Source organism: Podarcis cretensis, assembly GCF_951804945.1.
Source record: "Podarcis cretensis genome assembly, chromosome: 1".
NCBI classification, from domain to species: domain Eukaryota; kingdom Metazoa; phylum Chordata; class Lepidosauria; order Squamata; family Lacertidae; genus Podarcis; species Podarcis cretensis.
Window position 1 is genome coordinate 121,380,771 of NC_137170.1, and position 25,667 is coordinate 121,406,437.

Here is a 25,667-nt window from a genome sequence, read left to right on the forward strand (position 1 = left end):
GTTCCCGCTACCTGCCTGTCTTCAGACTGCTGCATGATATTGCTGTTGTTGAAAAGAAAATGAAGGAAAACGGGGATAGCTTTGCCTGCGGCCATTTTTTGCTTTCCTTTTGTCTTTCATCACAATTCCATAGGATCCCTGCCATCACTGTGTACCCAGGCAGTATTATCTCTAGAGCAGCATCGCCTTATAGGAAAATCACCCCCCACCACCATAACAGAGGTGCCTTGAGGACATGTGTCCAAAAGTAGCATGCCATGATAAACAACTGATTTATTTTTACTTTTTTGCTACCTACTGCTACACTCAGGTTCCACAAAGCAGGATTCAGTGTATTACACAGTATTCAATTATCAAGTGCATAATATACATTCTAGTACACAAGACACATTTATGTATCTATCGATCCACCCCTTAGAACCAGGTATCATAAATTTCTAATCCTTCCTGCTGGAAAGAGAAACACTCGACTATTGGAATGCCACCAAACCGAGCTGCAATAAATCCTCCGGCAGCAAAATTATTTGAGCACCTGCCCCCCCCCAATAGTTTTAACTTGCTGAAGGCACTGAGAAATGTAAGAGGACTCAGGTTCAGTTCTGAGGAAAATATAGAACTTACAAGTGAGTAAATTCTTAGCCAGTCATCCAAGCTTATGGGAATAAACTTCATTGGGGTGGGGAAGCTTAGCGTCATAGGCCAAATGCAACCTCCCAGTTCTCTCTGTCTGGTTCCAGTGTGGTGTAGTGGTTAAGAGCGGTGGACTTGTAATCTGGGGAACTGGGTTCGCGTCTCCGCTCCTCCACATGCAGCTGCTGGGTGACCTTGGGCCAGTCACACTTCTCTGAAGTCTCTCAGCCCCACTCACCTCACAGAGTGTTTGTTGTGGAGGAGGAAGGGAAAGGAGAATGTTAGCCGCCTTGAGACTCCTTTGGGTAGTGATAAAGTGGGATATCAAATCCAAATTCTTCTTCTTCTTCTTCTTCTTCTTCTTCTTCTTCTTCTTCTTCCTGGGACTCTTCCATGATCATCCCTCATTCCCAGGCCACATCCTCTCTCCACAAGTGACACTTTCTACAAGTGACAGTGGTTCTGCTCTGAGCCCTCTTCAAGTTCTTTTGCCCAGGTGAAATGTGTTCTTGGACTATGACAATTCCTCTAGCTTGTCTGGATGGAGGATGGAAGGATTTGGGGGTGGTAGAAGCTGTTTTTGGACAGCTGAGATGTAGCCTTTTATCCTAAGCTAAGAATCCCATTCATTGCTTCAACCACTTTTCAGTCTGCACTCAGCAGACCACATGGCCACACAGAACATGGGAAGTCTGTGGGTAATATATATGGGTTAGCCCCTAGTGGAATATCTTGACTCCAAATAACAGCTCAGGAGATGGACATATCTTGCTAAAGGGCGATGGGGCTCAGCCACAGTGCTGGGATTGCTGCTGCTGCTGCTGCTTCTTCTTCTTCTTCTTCTTCTTCTTCTTCTTCTTCTTCTTCTTCTTCTTCTTCCTCCTCTTCCTCTTCCTCTTCCTCTTCCTCTTCTTCCTCTTCTTCCTCTTCTTCCTTTTTGTGCTGCAAACTGATCTGAATGAGCACTCTGGTTTTTCATAACCAGATACTATCCATCCAGCAAACAAATGTTTTTCAAAAAAGAAAAAAAGGTTCAGAAAATGACCAGGCAAGGAGCAGAAGAAGGTGGCACTTTACTGCTTTTTAAGGCATGGCGAAAGCATAACAAGAATGTGTCCTCCAGTAAAACGGAAATCAGATAGGGGGGACTTCGGGAAACCCACCTAACAATGTTTAGAAAAAACAAGGATAAGACAAGAATCTATTTCTATTGTTTGTTTTCCTATTAGTGCTGTTTATTTGTGTTATAAAATGAATACAGTGGTACCTCAGGTTACATACACTTCAGGTTACATACGCTTCAGGTTACAGACTCCGCTAACCCAGAAATACTGCTTCAGGTTAAGAACTTTGCTTCAGGATGAGAACAGAAATTGTGCTCTGGCAGCGCGGCAGCAGCAGGAGGCCCCATTAGCTAAAGTGGTACCTCAGGTTAAGAACAGTTTCAGGTGAAGTACGGACGTCTGGAACGAATTAAGTACTTAACCCGAGGTACCACTGTAAAAAAAATTGGGGGGGGGGAGAATGTGTCCACCAATCAAAATTTTAAATTAAACTTACTAGTATAGAAAGTTCACAAAATGCCCTGGGCACAAAAGTAGAAGGTTGGATTATGTGAATGGTATGTGGTATCTGTCAGTAGTGACATCACAGGCATTGCCTAATAGGTGCAGTCATACACTTTACTATAGCAATAAGAGCAAGTAGATTGGGGCAAGTCTTATAATGACTTGCTGACAAAATATAAGGCTTCGGGTGCCGAAAAAATGCAATAACACACAGCAGAAGGGCTACTTTATGACAGAATGCCTACTTAGCTGTTGAATAAAACACCTACAATGATATTGTACTATATAAACTCTTCTGGAAAAGCCCTTGGTTCAGATTCCACAATGGGTGACCTCAAATATGTATCTAATCCACTTGTTAAAAAATTGATGCTTTTGAATTATGGTGCTGGAGGAGACTCTTGAGAGTCCCATGGACTGCAAGAAAATCAAACCTATCCATTCTGAAGGAAATCAGCCCTGAGTGCTCACTGGAAGGACAGATCCTGAAGCTGAGACTCCAATACTTTGGCCACCTCATAAGAAGAGAAGACTCCCTGGAAAAGACCTTGATGTTGGGAAAGATGGAGGGCACAAGGAGAAGGGGACGACAGAGGACAAGATGGTTGGACAGTGTTCTTGAAGCTACCAGCATGAGTTTGACCAAACTGTGGGAGGCAGTGGAAGACAGGAGTGCCTGGCGTGCTCTGGTCCATGGGGTCACAAAGAGTTGGACACGACTAAACGACTAAACAACAACAAATCCACTTGTAATTCAGTTGCAAGGATAGATGTGAACAGACACTGAAAAGCTGTATAAGAATACTTGTAGTAGCAGCAGTCGTTAAAATTTAGGTTAAATATGTATCAAACATATGTTTTGAACAGTTGCAGCCTTTGTTTTTCAACCTGCCCATGAAATATGTCATAGTCATAATCAGGAGGGTTTCAAGTCAATGTGAGATACCCTTTCCAGAGGTTGAATGATAATAAATTAGGATGCGCCTTCTTAATCTACTCCTCCACAGTAACACTTGATCAGGAAATGACCAATTCCAGTTACTTAAGCCTTTTATCTGTTCAGTTCTTCAAAGGGAGCAAACTTTTTAAAAGAATTTTGAACTTCAAAGGGATTGATGGCTAATTGCACGGCTCTCTTCTGCAAGGCTTCAGGGAGGCTTTCTTGAAAGTTTTGTTGTTTTGCAGAGAAACCAAGACAGAATTCGAGGTGTAGCTTAAGCAAGCTAACCCTTTTCATTCCATGGAATTAAATAAGTGAGAACTTGCTTTTGTCTGAGATTATCTGGATGAAATTTCTTTTGTAATTTAGACAAATAAATAAAGTTGGAGCCTCTAAAACCTTTTTGCCTAAGGTAACACAATCAGATGTTTTGTATGTCACCCTAAACCATGGTTTGGTAAGATTTTCATGAGCAGGAACAAGCTGCGGCAAGAGTTGGACTCATTATTCCTCTCTTCTTCTTGCATCACTGGGTGAAAGATTTTGGCAGCTTCCCCCTTACTATCTTCGACTCACATTTTATTGTGCCATCCAGATGTGAGATCCTGGTTTATAAAACAACATCTGGGCAGATTCAGAACAAGCCAGCTTAAAGCTGTCATTTCCGAAGCTGCTTTGGTAACCTAATCAGGGTTTGTTATAAACCACAGTTCCTGGTTTGTCACAACATGACAACCAAGTTTAAGGGAAAACAAATAAAAGCTTTCCTTTTTCTACCCTGCAGCTGTTTGGAAGGCGGTGTTGTAAACAAAAATTGCCCTTTTCCCTTATGGGGTATCCAAGAGCCATATAGAGCCCTTACATTGGTTCCCTATTGGTATGAGAAGATAACAGAGGCCATATTGAGAATATTGAGAAGCAAAGCAGCTAGTAAGCCTGATCTTTATTGAACTGTTGAAACAGGGTGCTCCCCTCACCTGCAGGAGAGGAGGAGGAACCCAGAAAAGTGGCAAGCAAGGCCTTATAAAGACTTTTGAAATTGCCACCCTGTAGATCAAGACCACCCCAGGAAACATCATACATACATCACAGAAGGGGTGTAACCTAAGACCACCCCCCAGATACATCATACCTACATCACAGAAAAGGCGGTCTAAACAGAAATTTGAATGTTGTTTTTCTCCTGTCATTGTTTATCTCCTGTCTGGCAGGTTACTTGATTGGATTGCCTGGGGAGCCTGGTCAGTCTTTTGTAGTGATAAATACTTAGTTCCTGGGCCAGGTCACAGGCTTACACCCTATTCATATCTTAAATGTGGCCTTAAGACAGGATTTGTGAGGAAAGAGACAATGGGGGGGGTTTCCCACTTTGACCTTGCAGAGAAAACATTTGCTCAGTTTAGGAGTCAAAATGGTTCCAGGTCGCTCTTCCTGTGCTGATCTATGTACGCGCTTGGTTGGTACGCTTATGAACACTACCATATATCTAAGACCTCAAAATTCCTATCACAGTGGTGATGGGAGAGGAGGTCGCATGCAGGATCAAGGCCCACAGCAACTCCTTTCTGCTCATGCACATCTCACTAAGCCATGGTTTAGCATGACATGTGTACTGGGCCAATATGAAAACTGGAACTGTTCACTGCACTCCTTATGTATATATGTCATATGATACAATATGTATCAAGACAGAATGACCACATAACCATGAATGTACAGCTAAGGAAAACCTGGAAGTAAATGTATCACGCTGTGGTTGCAAACTCCTTGCCGTCTCAGAAACTCAACCCCCAAGCCTTTAATAGCTGAGTGATGAAAAGTAATTCAGTGGCGTTCTTCTCCACACTGAGAAAAGGTAAATTTCTGCTTATTGAAAAAAAAATTTGTAAAGATCGGCAGCTGGCAGGCTGGAGGCTCAATCTTGCCTCCAGAGACTTCTTGTCTGGCCCCTGCTGTAGCACCCCAATCAAATCCTTGCCACCCCATTAGGCATGTCAGACATGCCCCTGTTCACACTTCCCCCCAGTGTGTCCATGGCTACAATTTTAAAATAATTGCTGACCAGGACTGTGTTCTCTAACTAAATATATAGAGAATCCACTGAACAACACCAGTGTGTCAACAATAACAAGGCAATTCTGCACAAGCTAAGGAGAATTGGCATATGGAGCAGAACACTTGCTCTGAATGAGACCCTAAAAGGATTTGGTGATGGCAGCTAGAGGGGGAGAATGGCTGTATTAGCGCTGAATTCAGAAATGCACTTGTCTGAAGATGCACGCTCCCTTCTATGTAGCTACATAGGTCTGGACCACAACTTGAACCAGATAAGCTTGTTATGCAAATTATAGTCAACATCAGGGAGGAGGTAGATAATGGAATTACTGAAAATTCAACCACTCGTCACAAGGGTGACGGGAACATCAGGCATGGTCCTAACATTTGGATAAAAGGAACAATGGACTTGTTACAATCATTTCTTTTAATTTATCAAAATGAAACTGTCACAAGCCAGGCACTGACAAATGCATAACTAATGCATATAAATGAGTCATTTATCACTAATGGCCAAAGAGTTCGATGCTGTATAGCTTGATGCTTTTAATTTTTTAAAAAATAAAATAAAATAAAAATAACTTTTTAAGTGGGAATCAAACCCTCTGTATGGAATGACCCATAACTCAAATGGCAGTGGTCACCATATATTAAAAGCTGCTTTGGGACTTTGGGACAGCAAGGGAGTCAAAGGTGTGCTAAAGGAGAAAAAGGAGAGAGGGAAAAAAGCAAAACTGAATGGATTATTTGCATCTGTCTTTACTGGAGGAGATGTAGAGCAGATCTTGATGCTTCAACTAAGTTTCTCAAGAAGGGAATCTGAAGAACCGAGGCAAAGAGTGGTGATACGTGAGGAAGAGATTCTTGGGGTTATGAACCAACCAAAACCAAACAAACCATCAAGTCAGGATGGTACAAAGCAGCAGCTGCCACCAGAGCACTCGGGGAGTATGGAATGAGAAGTGCATAACAGCCATGTGTGCTTCAATCCCAGGCGAGGCTGGGATCAAGGGTGCATGGCTGTTGCGCACTTCTCAAATGGCCTCATTGAGTGGCTCTACAACAGGGGTCAGCAAACTTTTTCAGCAGGGGGTTGGTCCACTGTCCCTCAGACCTTGTGGGGGGGCTGGACTATATATATATTGGGGGGGGGGGGAAGAATGAATTCCTATGCCCCACAAATAACCCAGAGATGCATTTGAAATAAAAGGACACATTCTACTCATGTAAAAACACGCTGATTCCTGGGCTGTCCGCGGGCTGGATTGAGAAGGCGATTGGGCTGGATCCGGCCCCTGGGCCTTAGTTTGTCTACCCATGCTCTACAAGGAGTGTTTCTTTCTCTTCTTTTTAAATTTTTTTATTAACAATTTCAACATAACAAAATATCAAAACATATCATCTTCATTATTTCCCCCATCTCCCCAATGAACCCTCCCCCCTCCCCCTCAAGACTTCCCTCAACTCCTCTCTCTGATTTCTCTGAATTGTTCTCTGAATACTGTAAAATTATATAAATCCTTATATTATCTGTCTACTGTATTAACCATCAATAAATTTGTGTATGTTTATTCAAAACCTGCCAAGGAGTCCAGTTCATTTTGTTGTCTTTTTAGATCATTTGTAAAAAGTTCCCATTCTTCTTTGAAGTCACAGTTGTCCTCTGCAAGGAGCTTTTCTAAGGTGGGGTGTGAAGGGCGAATGGAGGGCCTTTGCTGCCGAAGCAATACCAGCTGCTAGAGCAACACCTCACAAAGTGGCGTAGGGCTGGGTCAGGGAGGGCAACATGAGCAGTCACCCTAGAAGCCCCCCCCCCCACCATGCTACAGTCCTGGCACAAAGCATGTCCTACATAATTCATGTATTTGAACATTTTAGGGAAGACAGAGAACCAGTGTACAGTGAAACCTCGGAAGAGGAATGTAATCCGTTCTGGAAGGACATTCGACTTATGAAACCTTCAAATTCTGAGGCACGGCTTCTGATTGGCTGACAGTTAGGCTTTTTGCGGATCGGAAGCTGCGTCGGACATTCGGGTTCTGAGGAATGCTAAAAAACCCCCCAGAACACTTACTTCCGGGTTTTCGACGTCCGGGAACTGAAACGTTCATGGTTCAAGAAGAAGATGAAGAAGAGTTTGGATTTGATATCCCGCTTTATCACTACCTGAAGGAGTCTCAAAGCGGCTCACATTCTCCTTTCCCTTCCTCCCCCACAACAAACACTCTGTGAGGTGAGTGAGGCTGAGAGACTTCAGAGAAGTGTGACTGGCCCAAGGTCACCCAGCAGCTGCATGTGGAGGAGCGGAGAAGCGAACCCGGTTCACCAGATTACGAGTCTATTGCTCTTAACCACTACACCACACTGGCTCTCAGAACCAGTGATTCCACTGTGGTGTGATACAACGAAGTTGTGTCGGGTCTTTTGTGGCGCTGGCTGTATGCTCGACTTTATGCTCGACATCAGATTTGGGAGACTGAGCTGCAACGGTCACTTGAACTATTCCTCTCCTAAGGCCTTATGCTCCTGGTTCACAGACTGAGCAAGAGAGAATCAGGAAGAGGTATATTAAGGATAAGAACAACAACAGGAGGGTATTCAGACCTATAGCTATCAATAGCCAGGCAACTAATTTCAAATGCAGATCACACCACCACCTCTGCGAAACTGTAAAGTTTTCAGCAAGACAAAAGTTGAGAAGGAATTATGCAATGTAAACAAAAGCTAAAGAGAGCTCTTGTTTGCAGGAAGGAAATTTCATTGCCAAAGGTTTGCCGCATATCATTTTGCGATAACGGCACACAAGGTTAAGCTGCTTAAAATGGAAAAGGGTTGTACTCACTGGGAAATGAAGTGGTTGAATCCTCTGGACCAATTTTCTGGCTGAAACAAAGTAGGAGGAGGGTTCCTGGAAAATACAAATGTTTTATAAGAACAAAACTAGATCAAATGAATTTTCCTACAGCATCTGGGGTTTGACCTGCTGTTTAAAAGCAGGGAGAACAAATAAATTATTCCATCCTTTTGCCACTACTAAAGAAGGTGCAGGGACACGTGCCTTGTCTTTCTAAAGTGAACAAGTTTAAGTACAGTGGTACCTTGGTTGTCAAACGTAATCTGTTCCAGGAGTCCGTTCGACTCCCAGAACCATTCAAAAAGCAAGGTGTGGCTTCTGTTTGGCTGCAGGAGCTTCCTGCATTCAACCAGACACCACGTTGGAAGTTCGGATTCCAAAGAACGTTTGCAAACCGGAACACTTACTTCTGGGTTTGTGGTGTTTGGGAGTTGATTCGTTCGGGAGCCAAGGCATTCGACAACCAAGGTACCACTGTAAATGTAAACCGGATGAATGATTGCAGTGAAGCATTGGAGTCAAAGATTCCCTTGGTCTGGCAAAGGATGCTTTTCAAGAGAAGACCTCCTTCCATGAGAGGAAGGCTCTTTTCATGGAAGCACAGGAACCTTTGGCTCCTCAACAACCCTATGCAAAGTGGAAAGCAGCACACCTTACAGCAAACATACCCCAAAGCAAGTGACACAGCAACAGTAGGTGGTTAACAGACCATATAACACTGGTCCTGAAAGACCTACTTTGGCTCCCAGTACGTTTCCGAGCACAATTCAAAGTGTTGGTGCTGACCTTGAAAGCCCTAAATGGCCTCGGCCCAGTATACCTGAAGGAGCATCTCCACCCCCATCGTTCAGCCTGGACACTGAGGTCCAGCTCCAAGGGCCTTCTGGCGGTTCCCTCACTGTGAGAAGCGAGGTTATAGAGAATCAGGCAGAGGGCCTTCTCGGTAGTGGCACCCGCCCTGTGAAATGCCCTCCCTTCAGGAAATAAACAACTATCTGACTTTTAGAAGCAGCCCTGTTTAGGGAAGTTTTTAATGTTTGAAGTTTTATTCTGTTTTTAATGTTCTGTTGAAAGCTGCCCGGAGTGGCTGGGGAAGCCCAGCCAGATGGGCGGGGTAGAAATAATTAATAATAATAATAATAATAATAATAATCACAACTTCAGTGTCCCTGCTTGCAAGAACAGGACTGCTGATAAATATACCCCCCATTCAGTTCAGAGCAATAAATAGCAAGGTTTGAAGGCAAAAAGAGAGAGCAAGAATCAAAAAGGCAGCATAAACTGGAGAAAGTTAACGAGCAAATGAGAGTTGGGTTTTACCATTTCTACACATCCCATGCACACACGCACACACAATCAAAACAAATCAAGCCACAGTAAAGACATTATGGCTCCGTAATAAATGGCCCATTTTCATTCATCTGTATCTATTCAAAACCATTTCAGCTATCCTATTTCATTGCAGTTTGTCATGTTATCTGAGCTGAATGTGTTATTACTTTTCTCCTTTGGTATAACGCCAGCACAAAATGAGAAGGGAAAAATCCAAAATACTTGCAGGATATGCATCATTTATCACATTTACTATTAGGGAAGTAATGTGATGGGTTATATTCAGTGACATTAATGCCTACTCCCATGTTCCATTAAATGCACTCCTGCCACCAGCACCTGCATCACAGAACCAGCAGCAGTGCATACAAATCTCATCAGCAGAGGTTAATTCAGAAAACAGTGAACACAGGAAAACATCTACCTGCAATTTCTGTTTTAAAAAATCCACGTCGAGGTTAGAAGATTACTATTAAACAAGCAGGTGCTGATGAGGTCATGAATACACTGTACATTTAAAGCACATGACTTCCTCCAAAGACTCCTGGGAATTTCCCATACTATCTGATACCATTGGTCCATGCTCACTCCTGACAGGTCTCTCCAATGTCTGGTTATGATGATTCTGGCTGCTGAGAGCAGGTGGGTTATAAGCTCCTTGTGATGTAAGTGGGCATTATTGTCTTGGAAGGTGGAGACTCTCTGTTAACTCTACCAATCTCTAAGGGAGGCATCCCCAACCTTTGGCCCTCCAGATGTTCTGGCCTACAACTCCCATGATCCCTAGCTAACAGGACCAGTGGTCAGGGATGATGGGAATTGTAGTCCAAAACATCTGGAGGGCCAAAGGTTGGGGATGCCTGCTCTAAGGCAAAACCACCATATGAGATCCACCCCCAAGCAAAAGAAAGGAAGGAAGGAAGGAAGGAAGGAAGGAAGGAAGGAAGGAAATATAGCATATGAGCCTATCTTTTCCTTTTCCTTTTCCTTTTCTCTACAGTGGTCTGGGACCCTTTGTTATGCCCCTCTGGATGTTTAGTGAACTGGAAACGTTTTAATCTATTGAGTTTTATGTGTTCTCTGTCATTGAACCTGCCGCCAATGTCACAGCTGGTAAAACCAAATGGGTCATTTTTTATTTTATTTTTTAGCCATGAAGGCGAGCGCCATGGTTCAGTGGACACCATTTGTTCTTTCTTTTAAGCTGTGCACCTAATTACAGATCACAGCTAATAGATTTACAATGGGCAACAAAGGAAGAGGGAGTGAGTCACTGCATTGATCTTAAATACTTCTCTGATAGTGAGTTTTGTGGGGGGGAAATGGGACAAAGCTGGAGGGGGGAAAATATTTGATAGGCAAAAAACATACACTGTTTATTTCCTCAATCAATACAGCAATATATTTTCCCAAGAAAACAACCACCAGGCATACAGAGGTGTATTCCTGGAGGCAGCTGCATTGTTTTCAATGGGAGAATTAGTAACTGAGCATCAGGCCCAGGAGCTGACTCAGGCAGACAGAAGAGCCAGGTAGATGCATGTTATGAATTCGCTTTGAGGAGTATGGAATGTGGTGGTCAGAGATATGGCCATATGTCAGCAGTTAAAGGTAAAGGGACCCCTGACCATTAGGTTTAGTCATGACCGACTCTGGGGTTGCAGTGCTCATCTCGCTTTATTGGCCAAGGGAGCCGGCGTACAGCTTCCAGGTCATGTAGCCAGCATGACTAAGCCGCTTCTGGAGAACCAGAGCAGCGCACGGAAACGCTGTTTACCTTCCTGCCTAGCGGTACCTATTTATCTACTTGCACTTTGACTTGCTTTCAAACTGCTAGGTTGGCAGGAGCAGGGACTGAGCAACGGGAGCTCACCCCGTCGCAGGGATTCGAACCACCGACCTTCTGATCAGCAAGTCCTAGGCTCTGTGGTTTAACCCACAGCGCCACCCGCATCCCTACATCAGCAGTTACTGGGTCTTAAAATACATCCCACTTGAACTTAAAGCTAGTGTACTAAATGAGCACCTTTTAAAAAAATAGTGGGGGTGGGAGAGACTAATCATGTGTAATAACGAGACTTTACTACACACCTAATTGCTTGCATTAAGAAATGTAAATTCCTTAAATGGAATTTCATACTCCATATGTTCCCAGATAAAGCATACTGATGCAGAATAGTTAGTTGTTAATCTAAGGGGTTGTGAACACGTTTCATTTTTTTAATCTCTCGGTGGCTGCTGGCCAAGAGGCAAATGTTGAAATTACCTGTCTTCGTTAACTAAGTTCGTTATCCCTCTTTTTTTTAGAGGGGGACATCCTCTTCAGTATCTTTTCCATTTCCCCGTACCTTTTGGTCTTTTGGCACTGGCGAAACGTTCTTGGGAAAGCTTTCGTAGAAGATTTCTAGCGCGATTGTAAAGGCATGAAAAAGCGAGCCGGATTTGGAATAGGAGCAAAAGCAGAAAGACGTTACGGATAACTATTTAGGATGTATATAGGATGTATCCTATGTCCTTTTAAAATGAGGTCCAGCACCAAGGGCCTTCTGGCGGTTCCCTCACTGTGATAAGTAAGGTTACAGGGAACCAGGCAGAGGGCCTTCTCGGTAGTGGTGCCTGCTCTGTGGAACGCCCTCCCATCAGATGTCAAGGAAATAAACAACTAACCAACTTTTAGAAGACACCTGAAGGCAATCCTGTTTAGGAAAGTTTTTAATGTTTGAAGTTTTATTCAGTTTTTAGTGTTCTGTTTGGAGCCGCCAAGAGTGGCTGGGGAAACCTAGCCAGATGGGCGGGGTATAAATATTATTATTATTAGGGTTATTGTTTTTTATCTTGATTATATATTTTATGGTTTTGTGTTCTGGTTTTGTTGTGCCTTGAGACCTCCGGGTATAGGGCGGTATATAAATTCAATAAATAATTATAATAATAACTAAAAAGCTGTCTCTAAATAGCAGGCAGGACTAAGCGAAATTCTGCCAACCAAACACATTGGGTAAGGGATTAAAGATCAAACAGGTGTAGTTCTCAGGTACAGAAATACGTGAATGGCTTATAATGCCCCAGTCCCATGTCTAACATAAGCATAATGACCATCACCATTTTATCTGCAAGCCATTTTCCCATAGTTGAAAAAGTGATCAGGGTGGCTTGCAACATGAAAATACAGTGGTACCTCAGGTTACATACGCTTCAGGTTACATACGCTTCAGGTTACAGACTCCGCTAACCCAGAAATAGTGCATCAGGTTAAGAACTTTGCTTCAGGATGAAAACAGAAATTGTGCTCCGGCGGCACGGCGGCAGTAGGAGGCCCCATTAGCTAAAGTGGTGCTTCAGGTTAAGAACAGTTTCAGGTTAAGTACGGACCTCCGGAACGAATTAAGTACTTAACCCGAGGTACCACTGTATTTCCATAATACAGGCAACGACTGATTAACATGCATCCGAAAGTCATGTATTCACGCACATGTCCACAGTGGTAAACACAGAAGTGGCTGAAAATGTCACTAAATGCATCACTAAAGGGACACAACAGGGGGGGGGAACAGGGGTATGAGAACCACATCTTTCTAATGAACTGAACGGGGAAGCCAAGCGGAGCTCCATGTATGAACTGAAATTCCCACATTCACAAAGAAGCAAAGGATTTGGAAGGCTTTTTGTGCCTCCTTCTCAGATGTACATTTTCACACTTCATTGTGTCCCCTGAGTGTTTTGGGCCAGCCTGGTATTAAACTGTCACAATCAATGGAGCTTCCCCAAACCCCTTGAGAGTCATTTCCATAGTCTTTACAGGTCACACCACTGGGAAATCGTTATTTGCTTCATTTCATCCAATAATTTGTGGTTATACACACACAACCCAAAAAGGCTCCCTTGGCCTCAGACAGCAAATACGCAAGGGTGAAACCGATGACACGCTTTGCACCAATCTCTTTGCAATAAAAAGCAGAGGCTCTTCCAGTTGCCAGGACTAGAAGACTTTCAATCATCAGTGTCGCCTACAGATGTTTCAAGTAAATCATATGCCGTTATTTTCTCCTGGTGAGATGGGTAAATGAAAAGAAAAATGATTGACCTTCCAAAAGTGGAAGTCAGGTGTGTCTTTTTTAAAAGTTATTTTTATTGTGAATTAGCAGATTTTTCATTCACAACAGAAAGTGGCATTCTACTTATCTGCTTCTGTACAGGAAATGAAAGCCTCTGAGGATCCAGAAATTTATTAGATTTATTTTAGGTTAAGTGGGTGGTTTATGCATGGATAACACTGGTTTTACAAATGCATATTTGAATTCTTTTATACATTAAATGCGTATGTGGTTACATTCACATAATTATAAAACATATTTGTTATCCCAGGGGGCTCCTTCTTGTTCTTATTATTCATACTCCTGATTCAGAAACAAAATTAATTGGACTTTTGTTTACTTTCTCCTTTCCTGAAATGAATAGGAATGGCTATTTGCTGGGCACAGTGAATCATAAGCTTTCATTGTTTCGTCTCTTACAACCACCACCACCCTCCTCTGTGCATTTTTTTAAAAAACAACAACAGGTAAGTATTTTCAATTCTGTCAATGGTTCTGACAACTGGAACCTCTAGGGGGAAAAGTGGGTGATTGTGGTGTGGTGAGGGCGACAACTCAAGATGCTAAAACAAATGTTTAATCAGGAATGTCTGGCCGGTCTCCAGGACCGAGTAGTTTTCTTGCCACACTGATGAGCTATTTCAACAAATAATTCAGTCGCAAAATTATGCAGAAAACATCCGGCATTTCGGGAAGCCATTTACAAATCACTGCATGAATTCGTTAAAACACACACAGAGAGAGAGACAGCAGTGTGTTTTGATAAGGCAAACACAGACATTTGAAGTAATATTGAAGTTGCAGGTCATAAGTCTCTTCTAAATTCAGAAGAAGGTATGTGTTGCAATCAGAATATCACATTAGGAGGAAGGGGAAATCATAATCTTTAAGTAACCCGGTTAAGGCTGCAATCCATGTTTACCAGCAAGGAGTATACCCCATTGGACGCAGTGGGATTTAATTCAAATTCAGTGATTGGGACTGCCCTGACTGGCTGAAATCCTAGGAATGAGCAAGACTGAACATAATGGGGGCTTATAGTCTTCTGAGTAAAGATGCATAGGATTAAGCAAGCCATAAAATTATAAAATCAACACAATATGGGCTACCTGGTGTACAACGGGAAAGTATTCTGCTTGGAAACTTCTGGAGTGGTTTTCACATTTTTCCTCGTAATCCATGGGCCTTGCAGCTGCCAAAATCTTCCTGAAGATTTTGGCAGCTGCAAGTTTTTATTAGTCTTTTGCAGAATCTGTCATTTATTCCTGTCAATTTCTTCTCAGTTTTAGTTTCTAGCTAAGGTCAGACGGGGTGGGGTAGTCAGGGAGTGGGGTATGTTTGTGTAGGTGTGTGTGGAAAAGCTCATTTCACAAATGCAGGTGAATAAACCCAGTTAGGATTTCCAGTGGTCAAGCTTCATAACACATATTTAACCTGCTTAACTTTATGGTTTCCCCACAAGCCATTCTGCTTTTTCAAGGAGTTGAGAGGCAATGGGGATTAAAAACTGTCTACGACAGCAAGGAAGGAACCTGAATGACTGCTCGCTTATCATCAATGCGTGTCTTTGTTGCAAATTAATATGTTGCTCTTTTATCCTTTTGTTAGTATCGGCAGGCATGCAAAATACAAGCATTTGCCAAATGGCAAAGAAAGACAAATGAGTTGGGTGTGTTTCTGTGTCCGACTAAAATACACAGTCATCCAGACAATGCAATTTTGCAGTTAGAATATTGCCATTTCTATTGTAGAATAATGTATGTGGGCTTTTCTTTTCTTTGTTTAGTGTGAGGAATGACCTTCAGGGACAGCACTTGGCATGCATGATATAATAATAATAATAATAATAATAATAATAATAATAATAATAATTTATTACATACCCCGCTCATCTGTCTGGGCCTTCCCAGCCACTCTGGGCAAACAAACAATAAAATATCAAACATTAAAAACTTCCCTAAACAGGGCTGCCTTCAGATGTCTTCTAAAGTCAGATTTGTTTCCTTTACATCTGATGAGATGGCGTTCCACAGGGTGGGCACCACTACCAAGAAGGCCCTCTGCCTGGTTCCCTGTAACTTTGCTTCTCGCACTGAGGGAACTGCCAGAAGGCCCTCAGAGTTGGATCTCAGTGTCTGGGCTGAACGATGGGGGTGGAGACGCTCCTTCAGGTATACTTGGCCAAGGCCGTTTAGGGCTTTAAAGGTCAGCAACAACACCTTGAATTGTGCTCGGAAACGTACTGGGAGCCAATGTAGGTCTTTCAGGACCAGTGTTATATGGTCTCGGCAAGCCATGCATAGGATCAACACATCTGAGACAGCATAAAATCGTAGAGTTGGAAAGGATCAAGGAGAATCCTCTAGTCCAGCCTTTCTCAACCTGTGGGTCCCCAGATGTTGTTGAACCACAGCTCCCATCACCCCTAGCTAGCAAGGCCAGAGCTCAGGGATGATGGGAGTTGTAGTCCAACAACATCTGGGGACCCACAGGTTGAGAACCGCTGCTCTAGTCCAACCCAATGCAATGCAGCTGTCCTAAATGGGGATCAAACCTATGACCTTTGTATTATCAGCACCATGTTCCAACTGACTGAGCTATCCAGTGGTATATGATGTATGGAACATACATAAGCTAGGAAGGCACAGTACAATGGTGTGATCCCATGGGAAGGATGCACATTGCACACTCCTCCCTTGTGAGCTGTGGCTTCCAATTTGCTGGAATTATGCAGGAAGCAGGTGTACTGCAGTGGGCTCTGCGATAACATCAGGACGAGCCTGAAGGCGGCCAGGTGGCCAAGTGGCCATGTGGCCATGTGTGTCTTTTAGCACCCATGTAGCAAATATGCCATAGTGACGTGGGTGGTGCTGTGGGTTAAACCACAGAGCCTAGGACTTGCCGATCAGAAGGTCGGCGGTTCGAATCCCCGCAACGGGGTGAGCTCCCATTGCTCAGTCCCAGCTCCTGCCAACCTAGCAGTTCGAAAGCACGTCAAAGTGCAAGTAGATAAATAGGTACCGCTCTGGCGGGAAGGTAAACGGCGTTCCCGTGCGCTGCTCTGGTTCACCAGAAGCGGCTTAGTCATGCTGGCCACATGACCCGGAAGCTGTACACCGGCTCCCTCGGCCAATAAAGTGAGATGAGCGCCACAACCCCAGAGTCGGTCACGACTGGACCTAATGGTTAGGGGTCACCTTTACCTTTACCCCTAGCAAATATGCCAGCTTGGACACATTGGACCTGAAAGTTACAGGATTCCTATTCATTGCCACAAAACCAAGTAGGGACTTGCCTGTTTGAATGAAACATCCCAGATCAAATGCCACGTGCATTAAAAACAACCTGATATCCCTTCACATGCAATGCCTTTTGAAGGAGAGTCATTGCACTCGCATCGGCGGCCAAGTCACTGTACTGAGCAATCCAATCAATGGGCCAGGTTAGAGTGCTGTTTTAGCAGTCTCTTTAGCCATCTGGTTTATAACAGGGGTAGGCAACCTAAGGCCCGTGGGCCGGATGCGGCCCAATCGCCTTCTCAATCTGGCCTACGGGCAGTCTGGGAATCAGCGTGTTTTTACAGGAGTAGAATGTGTGCTTTTATTTAAAATGCATTTCTGGGTTATTTGTGGGGCATAGGAATTCGTTCAGTCCCCCCCCTCAATATAGTCTGGCCCGCCACATGGTCAGAGGGATGGTGGACCGGCCCACAGCTGAAAAGGTTGCTGACCCCTGGTTTATAACCCTCTCCCTACTCCAAGACATTCTCCAGCACTGCAAGCGGAAAAACTGGCTCTGGTTACCTTGGTGATAAACTAAAGCTAAAAATTACACATAATTGTTGCTGATGTCACCGCTCTCTTACTGTTTCCAAGGCTACAAAGTACCTCAATTAATTGTGATGTTTCATTCCATTTCTCCTCTGTACTTGGAAGCCTTTCCCCTCTTTTGCTCGGGCAAATTGTTTAGAAGAGGAGGTAATCTATCTAGGCCTTAGCTAATAAGGCATTCATAGCCTCTCAACCATCTTTGGTAATGATGGGGATTTATAAATTGAAAGCAGGGCTTCCTAAATTCTATAGAGCAATTTGATTCCCAGATTACCCCATTCTGTCTCCTACCCTGCAGAAAGAGAAAATCACCATCGCAGAGTCCTAAGAATCTGTTTTCATAAGCAGCTTGGTTTTTTATATGTTTACAGAAGTATAATATAAGCTATCAGCTAAGGAAACTGCTTTCATTGATGAAAGCAAAATATGGCATATATAAAAGTGTGTGTGTGGGGGGGGTGTTAGTCCATGTAGTTCATGAAAGCTTTATGCCAGGGGTCAGCAAACTTTTTCAGCAGGGGGCCGGTCCATTGTCCCTCAGACCTTGTGGAGGGCTGGACTATATTTTTGGGGGGAAATGAATGAATTCCTATGCCCCACAAATCAGCCAGAGATGCATGTTAAATAAAAGCACACATTGTACTCATGTAAAAACACCACGCAGGCCCCACAAATAACCCAGAGATCCATTTTAAATAAAAGCACACATTCTACTCATGTAAAAACACGTGGGCTGGATTGAGAAGGCGATTGGGCCGGATCCCCCGGCCCTTAGTTTGCCTACCCATGCTTTATGCCATAATAAAACTTTCACTTAAAAGCATTCAGCCTTAGATATCGACCTGGGACCCAGGAAGAGCCCTGCTGAAAGGAACGCATCAGCTCACATTGGGGTTTTTTTCTATTAAATGGAACCTGGTTGGGAATTTCAGGAGGTCAGAAGGTTAGCATATTGGCAGCCTGGCTATTCTCCTTCTACTTACTGCAGCTGCTTCGTGGTAATTTATGGGGTTCAGAAAAGCTCTAGGGTGCACTAATATCTTACGTGACGGTAAAGAAATGCATTTACCACCATCGCTACAGGTTCTTCAGCCTGTGTCTGAAAAGGAACTGTGCCGCTGAGTGAGAATGTAAATGAGTTAGCTGCTCCCCAATTTTACGTCTTCAGCTCCAGAATGCAACATGCTACTGCTGGGCAAGCTAACTCGAATTACCGTATTTTTCGCTCTATAAGACGCACCAGACCACAAGACGCACCTAGTTTTTTGGAGGAGGAAAACAAGAAAAACAATATTCTGAATCTCAGAAATCAGAACAGCAAGAGGGATCGCTGCGCAGTGAAAGCAGCAATCCCTCTTGCTGTTCTGGCTTCTGTGGTAGCTGCGCAGCCTGCATTCGCTCCATAAGACGCACATACATTTCCCCTTACTTTTTAGAAGGGAAAAAGTGAGTGTTATAGAGCAAGAAATACGGTAATTGCTTTTGTAATTCCTTCCTTGCCCACGTACCTGATGGAGTTGTTGATTCCTATGGGGAAAGAGAATTCTCTCCCCCCCCCCACCCGCCTCTTCTGTTGCTGCAAAAATGTCCCCAGACTAGAGGGCTATCTCCTGCCCCCTAGCGGCATGGCCTGTAAATCTAACAGGGTCACAAATGCATAGGCAGGCTAGCTCGGTGGGGAATAATTAGTGGCTGTCCACACTCCACCTCTTAGGTGGTTGGCTGTGTCCTTCATCACTTGGCTGCACTCAGACTGCAAGAGCCTGACCTTGTCAGCACGGAGTGTTCCACTGGAGCAAAACAAAATTGCAGTTACCGTATCCTAGCAGCTTGTGCTCATTTATGTAACAGCTTCTGAAGAGTGGTAATTTATGTAGGAACTGGGTGTCCCAAACAGGGTGTGAGAGTCTACAAGGCAGGAGAATAGCTACATATAGATTCATACAGCAAGGCCAGAGGGCAGTTGCCCACCTTTCCCAATGGATAAAGGTGTAAATCGGTGAATTCTGCACTATATCTTCATCAATACCACAGAGCTTAGGACTTGCCGATCAGAAGGTCAGTGGTTTGAATCCCCGCAATGGGGTGAGCTCCTGTTGCTCGGTCCTAGCTCCTGCCAACCTAGCAGTTCGAAAGCACATCAGAGTGCAAGTAGATAAATAGGTACTGCTCCGGCGGGAAGTTAAACAGTGTCTCTGGTTCACCAGAAGCAGCTTAGTCATGCTGGCCACATGACCCAGAAAAACTTTCTGCAGACAAACATCAGCTCCCTCGGCCAGTAAAGCGAGATGAGTACAGCAACCCCAGAGTTGTCTCGACTGGATTTAACTGTCAGGGGTCCTTTACCTTTACCTTTTTACTTACATCATCGTCGAGTCACTTTCTGGCTTTGCTTTACACAATTCAGCAGAAAAGAATATATTTGCTTAAAAAGTATGTTTAGAAGCAAACATTGGATACAAAGATACGCTTTGAGCTCGTAAATAAACAAACAAACAAATAAATAAATAAATAAACATTGCTGGGTGGAACAAAATTGTGAAAAGTGTTTATTCTAGGCATCACAGGCACCAACTCTAAGGGGCCCAGACCCCATTGGCACCCCAAAAAATATTCCACTCCCCTCGATTGACCACGCCAAGCCACCCCAGCCTCCTTCTTTGCCACCACTGTGTGAGAGTACAGCTAAGGTGCCTAATCACCCACATGCCTCCCTCTCTCCTGGGGTGCCCTTCCTTCTCTTCTCCCCTCAGGCGGCCTTGGCTTGCACCCGGCATCCCACGAGCCCCTGCCACAAAGGGGACTTGGCCACTACCTGCTGGCTTCCAGGCGGGGAGAGGAGGGGCTGGTGTGTGGACTGGGCCTACTGCTGACCCCAGTAACCGCCCAGATCAGCCTCTCGGCACCAGCCCCAGCCCCAGCCCAGACAGCTGAAATGTGCATAGCCCAATTTGGAAGTATGAATTCAGATTTCTCCTCACGTTTATCTCTAATACGTGGCTAGCATGATGGGCACAAGAATTCTTCTGCTGTGGTTTTAAGGCTAGGGAAGATCTCAGATTTTGCCTCCAATCTCTCTCCCCCATGCCAAACCTTTACAGTGGTACCTTGGGTTAGACGCTTCAGGTTACAGACTCCGCTAGTACCTCGGGTTAAGAACTTTGCTTCAGGATGAGAACAGAAATCATGCGGCGGTGGTGGTGGGAGGCCCCATTAGCTAAAGTGGTACCTCAGGTTAAGAACAGTTTCAGGTTAAGAACGGACCTCCAGAACGAATTAAGTTCTTAACCCGAGGTACCACTGTATATCTAAACACATTGCAAAATTCATTATTGCAAATAGATCCATCTACCTAGTTAAGATTGTCAGAGGCAAGTATCAGGAGGTGAGCCCTGCCACTTTCAAACTCCACACACACTGAATTCACTCAGGGTTGGAATGCACTGTAGGGACGCTGTTTTTCCCCATGGGGCTTGAACTGGGTGTTCTGCAGATGCACCCCTCCCTTATTTTCCATGCCACTGGGCTTGCTAACCAGAGAAAAGAAGTCCAGAGAGTTCAAGGCAGAACACAGACAGCATAAACTAGAATTGTCATGAAGCTGGAAGTCACGTGACCCAAGAGAACCAATCTCACCGTTGCTAAACCCATAGCACTCTCCAAGTATGGGCAATTTGTTGACAAGATTAACCAGTTGACTTCCCCAGTGCACTTAAAGCTTATTTAGCAGCAAACCCAGAAAGCAGGCAATGCTCTGGGCTCTGCTGCACACAAAAAAGGAACTGTCTGCGTTGTTCATGCACTAATTCACTTTTGTTTGGTCTCCATACAAAGTTGATCTGAGATCTACAATGCTTGTTGTTCTGTCAAGTCCGTACACAACAACCAGGGCGCAATCCTTTTAATTATATTCAACAAAAAGAAGGGCAGAAGTTACATGAACAAGGCTGGCTTGCGTAACTGATCGTGAGAAGGAAACCTAGTATTTAAAGCAAATGCTAAAGTTTGATTTCTCTCTCCCCCCCCCCTCCCCCAATAAACACACACATTCCATGTCATCAAAATAGATTTTGGGGCCTAGCTCATAAATCTCCCAAACAGGGACCTCCATTGCCTAAAGGTAAATATAAATCATACTGTGAAGACACTCAACCATGAAATGATTTTGTTAACATGTCATCTGTCTAGAATATTTTCAAATCTTCAATAGAAGGGTCTAAATTATGAAGGTGGTCATATCTAGCAAATTTGACAATTGGGTATTTGATATTTTTAACCTCATCCATCTCTGTGTGTATGCCTGCACATATAAACACCTCTCAGTGTATGCTTGCATATATAAGCAAATGATTATCCAAAGCTGAACTGACCATTTAAAAGAAAAATAGGGTTAATAAATTCTTCAGTGTTTATCTTGTGCAAAGCATTACATCAGGGAGATAAATATATTTTTCAGCTGGGATATGCTTGTGAAATTTTTAGGGGAAGGGTTAATGACTGAGGTATACAAAAATGATGGAATGAATAAAAACAACACTACGTTGCAGTAGAAAAGGCATAGAGTGTCTAATGTACAACAGCTTCATAATTAGATGTACTGGTGTTATGAATAAAACTTAATTGTTTCTGACAATGTGGAAGGAAAAAGTGAACTGGTCTTTGGTCAGAAGAAAGGATTAGTTGCTCAGAGCACCAAATCACATTTTAAAATCGATACAGCCACAAAGATGCATAGTTGCCATAAAAACCATCAAGACCTTGCACTCTGCTTGAAACTGATGCTACAAAACTGATGCTGAGCTTAAGACCTCTGCCTTCTGTTTGGTGTTACTGCCATCTTTGATTTATTAGAACAGCCTTTGCCAACCTAGGGCTCTCCAGATGTTGGTGCATGCTGGCTGACTGGGGTTAGTGGAAGTTGCAGTCCACAACATCTGGAGGTCATCAGGTTGACCTAGGCATGGATGTGGGGATCTGCAACATAGTTGCTGAAAGGAGCACAGGCAACAGAAGAGCCACAGCTTTCCCTCCAACTGCCATTTTATTTATTTATTTATTTATTTATTTATTTATTTATTTATTTATATCCCGCCCATCTGGCTGGGTTTCCCCAGCCACTCTGGGCAGCTCCCAACAGAACATTAAAAACTTCCCTAAACAGGGCTGCTTTCAGATGTCTTCTAAAAGTCAGATTGTTGTTTATTTCCTTGACATCTGATGGGCAGGCGCCACTACCCAGAAGGCCCTCTGCCTGGTTCCCCGTAACCTCACTTGTCACAGGGAGGGAACCACCAGAAGGCCCTCTGAGCTGGACCTCAATTTACATGGGGCAGCCAATGATGTTCTGAATAGCTGGCATCTGTCTGTCTCAAGAGACAAATGAGTGCACTTCCAGGGGTGAAGTCAAACCGCTGTGTTAACCGCACCAAAGTGACCTCCCCAAGATGCAATCCTGGGCAATTTGTATGAAGGTCCTGGACTGCCTGGACGACAAGACCCCATCTTGGCCTTGCTGATGTGATCCACAGAAAAGGAAAGCAAAACATGGAGGCATACAAATCACCATCCAACCGTCTTAGGGATTCTGCTCTAGATTTGTGTAGGGTTTACTCCATAGCCTTTTCTTCTCCAGAAGAGGCAGCCGAAGTTTAGGATCAGAGTTTTCCTTCTCCTAGATAGGCTACCCTCCCAGGTGGACGAGCCCCATCTGCCCCTCACCTTGCCTCTACAAACACGAGCAAAAACCTCCATGTTGACAGGAAAAGCCCAACCCTTCAGCTGTCCAGATTTTAAAGAAACATCTGGGTTTGTGTGCGTGCTATTGACACCACACACATGTAAGGTAACTAAAGCTGGAGCCCACGGATGGCTGGTTTGGGTAATTATGTAAATTTTTTTTGTTCATCTGGTGTGATTTTTACATCTGTTGCATTACGCGCAAATGCAGCGGGGCAGAACAATTTGCGTCTCTTTTGGCTGAATGGGATTCAATGCCATCTTCTGGAGGACAAATACTAGAAGGTGTGAATATAACATTTGCGATGACCCAAAGCTTGCTGTAAGGGACGTGGGTGGCGCTGTGGGTTAAACCATAGAGCCTAGGACTTGCCGATCAGAAGGTCGGCAGTTCGAATCCCCACGACAGGGTGAGCTCCCGTTGCTCGGTCCCTGCTCCTGACAACCTAGCAGTTCAAAAGCACATCTAAGTGCAAGTAGATAAATAGGTACCGCTCCGGCGGGAAGGTAAATGGCGTTTCCGTGCACTGCTCTGGTTTGCCAGAAGTGGCTTAGTCATGCTGGCCACATGACCACTGGCTCCCTCAGCCAATAAAGCGAGATGCGCGCCGCAACCCCAGAGTCGGTCACGACTGGACCTAACGGTCCCTTTAGCTTTTAAGGGGTCCCTTTACCTTTTAAAGCTTACTGTGGGATGCACAGTTCCAGTTCCTTATTATTTTCTACATATTATGGCGATTATTGGAATGGGAGCACGATGCCTGACTGTGTTTCACCCAAACAAAGCCTTGGGCAGGTTTCATCTGTAGTATGAAACCAATACTCTGTCTACTGATAAGGCTTTCCCCATCTCCTACTGAGCTCATTGCAATTTTCTTATTTAGGAATATAAGGAATTTCTCCCTGCCATATGTAAACATACTGCTGATACGATAAGTCGTGGGTCAATTTTTGGAGGTGCAGCAGTTTATGCAGTTTCCATTTACACAGAACTGTTCATTAGATCTGTGTCATGTCACAAAGAACTCTGCGTAGCTCCAAAGTATGCAGAGTGCTGTGCCCACTAAAATTGATCCAGGCCTATGCTCAAGCCTGTGGTTGATCATGATGGGAATAAGCTTATACAAACCTTGGACTCACGCATTCCCCCACCCTCATTCCCTATAAATCCCCCAAGCTTTACCCCTGGGCCACACCAGATTTCATCCTGAACAGCCTTAAAGTAAGTACTCATGCCCAGGACTGCCCCTATTTTCACCTGGCTAAGATCATATCCTCCAGAAATGGCTAGAAGTGTGCAAAATATAAATCAGGAACAGCTACTACCGTAAGGCAGTAGAGGTGAAATAATTTTTAGGTTGCTGAAAAGCATGGTGCTCAGTCCCTTGGCTTGTGATTGGCATTTACAGCCCCTCAATTAGAAGGCAGATCAGTCCAGTCAGCTAAAACGACCGTACAGAATTAATGAAGTCAAAATAATAGGAAAAGAAAATGCTTCGCAAAAATGAGTCAGGTACAGCAAATCAATACTTCATATTGTTGCCTGTCCTGATTCTGAACTCAGCTGCCTCCCTCTATTTCCAGACAAAATGATGCCCAACTCTATACTATGTTACTGTCATTAATGCAGCCTCCTCAGCTGCAGATTTCAGAACTAGCCTCATTTCTCTAGCCTCATTTCTATGTAAATATATTTTAGCAAAACAATTAGCACTTTTAAGAAATCAAGAGGTGGTGGCGTTTTGTTGGGGGGGAAGGAACTATTCTAAGGGAACAGGAGAAGTTATATCGAGGGGGACACAAAGCTGAACCCTAGATCTACCTCCAGTCAAAGAAATTTGTGAGCAAAAGGCCTGGACAGAAATCACAAAGAAATGTTTATGCTCATGCTATATAATAATAATAATAATAATAATAATAATAATAATAATAATAATAATAATGGCCCCTCTGGTAGCCAGGCTATAATGGAGAACAGCCTTTACCAAAGGTGTCATAGAATCATAGAATCATAGAATAGAATCATAGAATCATAGAGTTGGAAGAGACCACAAGGGCCATCGAGTCCAACCCCCTGCCAAGCAGGAAACACCATCAGAGCACTCCTGACATATGGTTGTCAAGCCTCTGCTTAAAGACCTCCAAAGAAGGAGACTCCACCACACTCCTTGGCAGCAAATTCCACTGTCGAACAGCTCTTACTGTCAGGAAGTTCTTCCTAATGTTTAGGTGGAATCTTCTTTCTTGTAGTTTGGAACCATTGCTCCGTGTCCGCTTCTCTGGAGCAGCAGAAAACAACCTTTCTCCCTCCTCTATGTGACATACTTTTATATATTTGAACATGGCTATCATATCACCCCTTAACCTCCTCTTCTCCAGGCTAAACATGCCCAGCTCCCTTAGCCGTTCCTCATAAGGCATCGTTTCCAGGCCTTTGACCATTTTGGTTGCCCTCCTCTGGACTTGGAGACACTCGAACTCAGGACGAAAGGGAGAAACGAGCTAACAGGAAGGCACGTTTGGCAAACCCTCACCATGATCAACCCCTGCCCGGAAACCTATGTCCCCATTGTGGAAGGACGTGTGGATCCGGAATTGGCCTCCACAGTCACTTACTGTTAAAACCGT

At 44.0% G+C, this 25,667-nt stretch overlaps 1 protein-coding gene across 2 annotated transcripts in view; it reads right to left on the reverse strand.

Annotated features, from left to right (window-relative positions):
- Positions 1 to 25,667, reverse strand: part of MYO3B (myosin IIIB) — a 294,124-nt gene that overhangs the window by 187,435 nt on the left and 81,022 nt on the right. For both annotated transcript variants that reach the window (XM_079981556.1, XM_079981555.1), the window contains one exon: positions 8,036 to 8,101. In XM_079981556.1, coding sequence (XP_079837682.1) covers positions 8,036 to 8,101 — 66 coding nt within the window. The remainder of the gene's footprint in view (positions 1 to 8,035; positions 8,102 to 25,667) is intronic.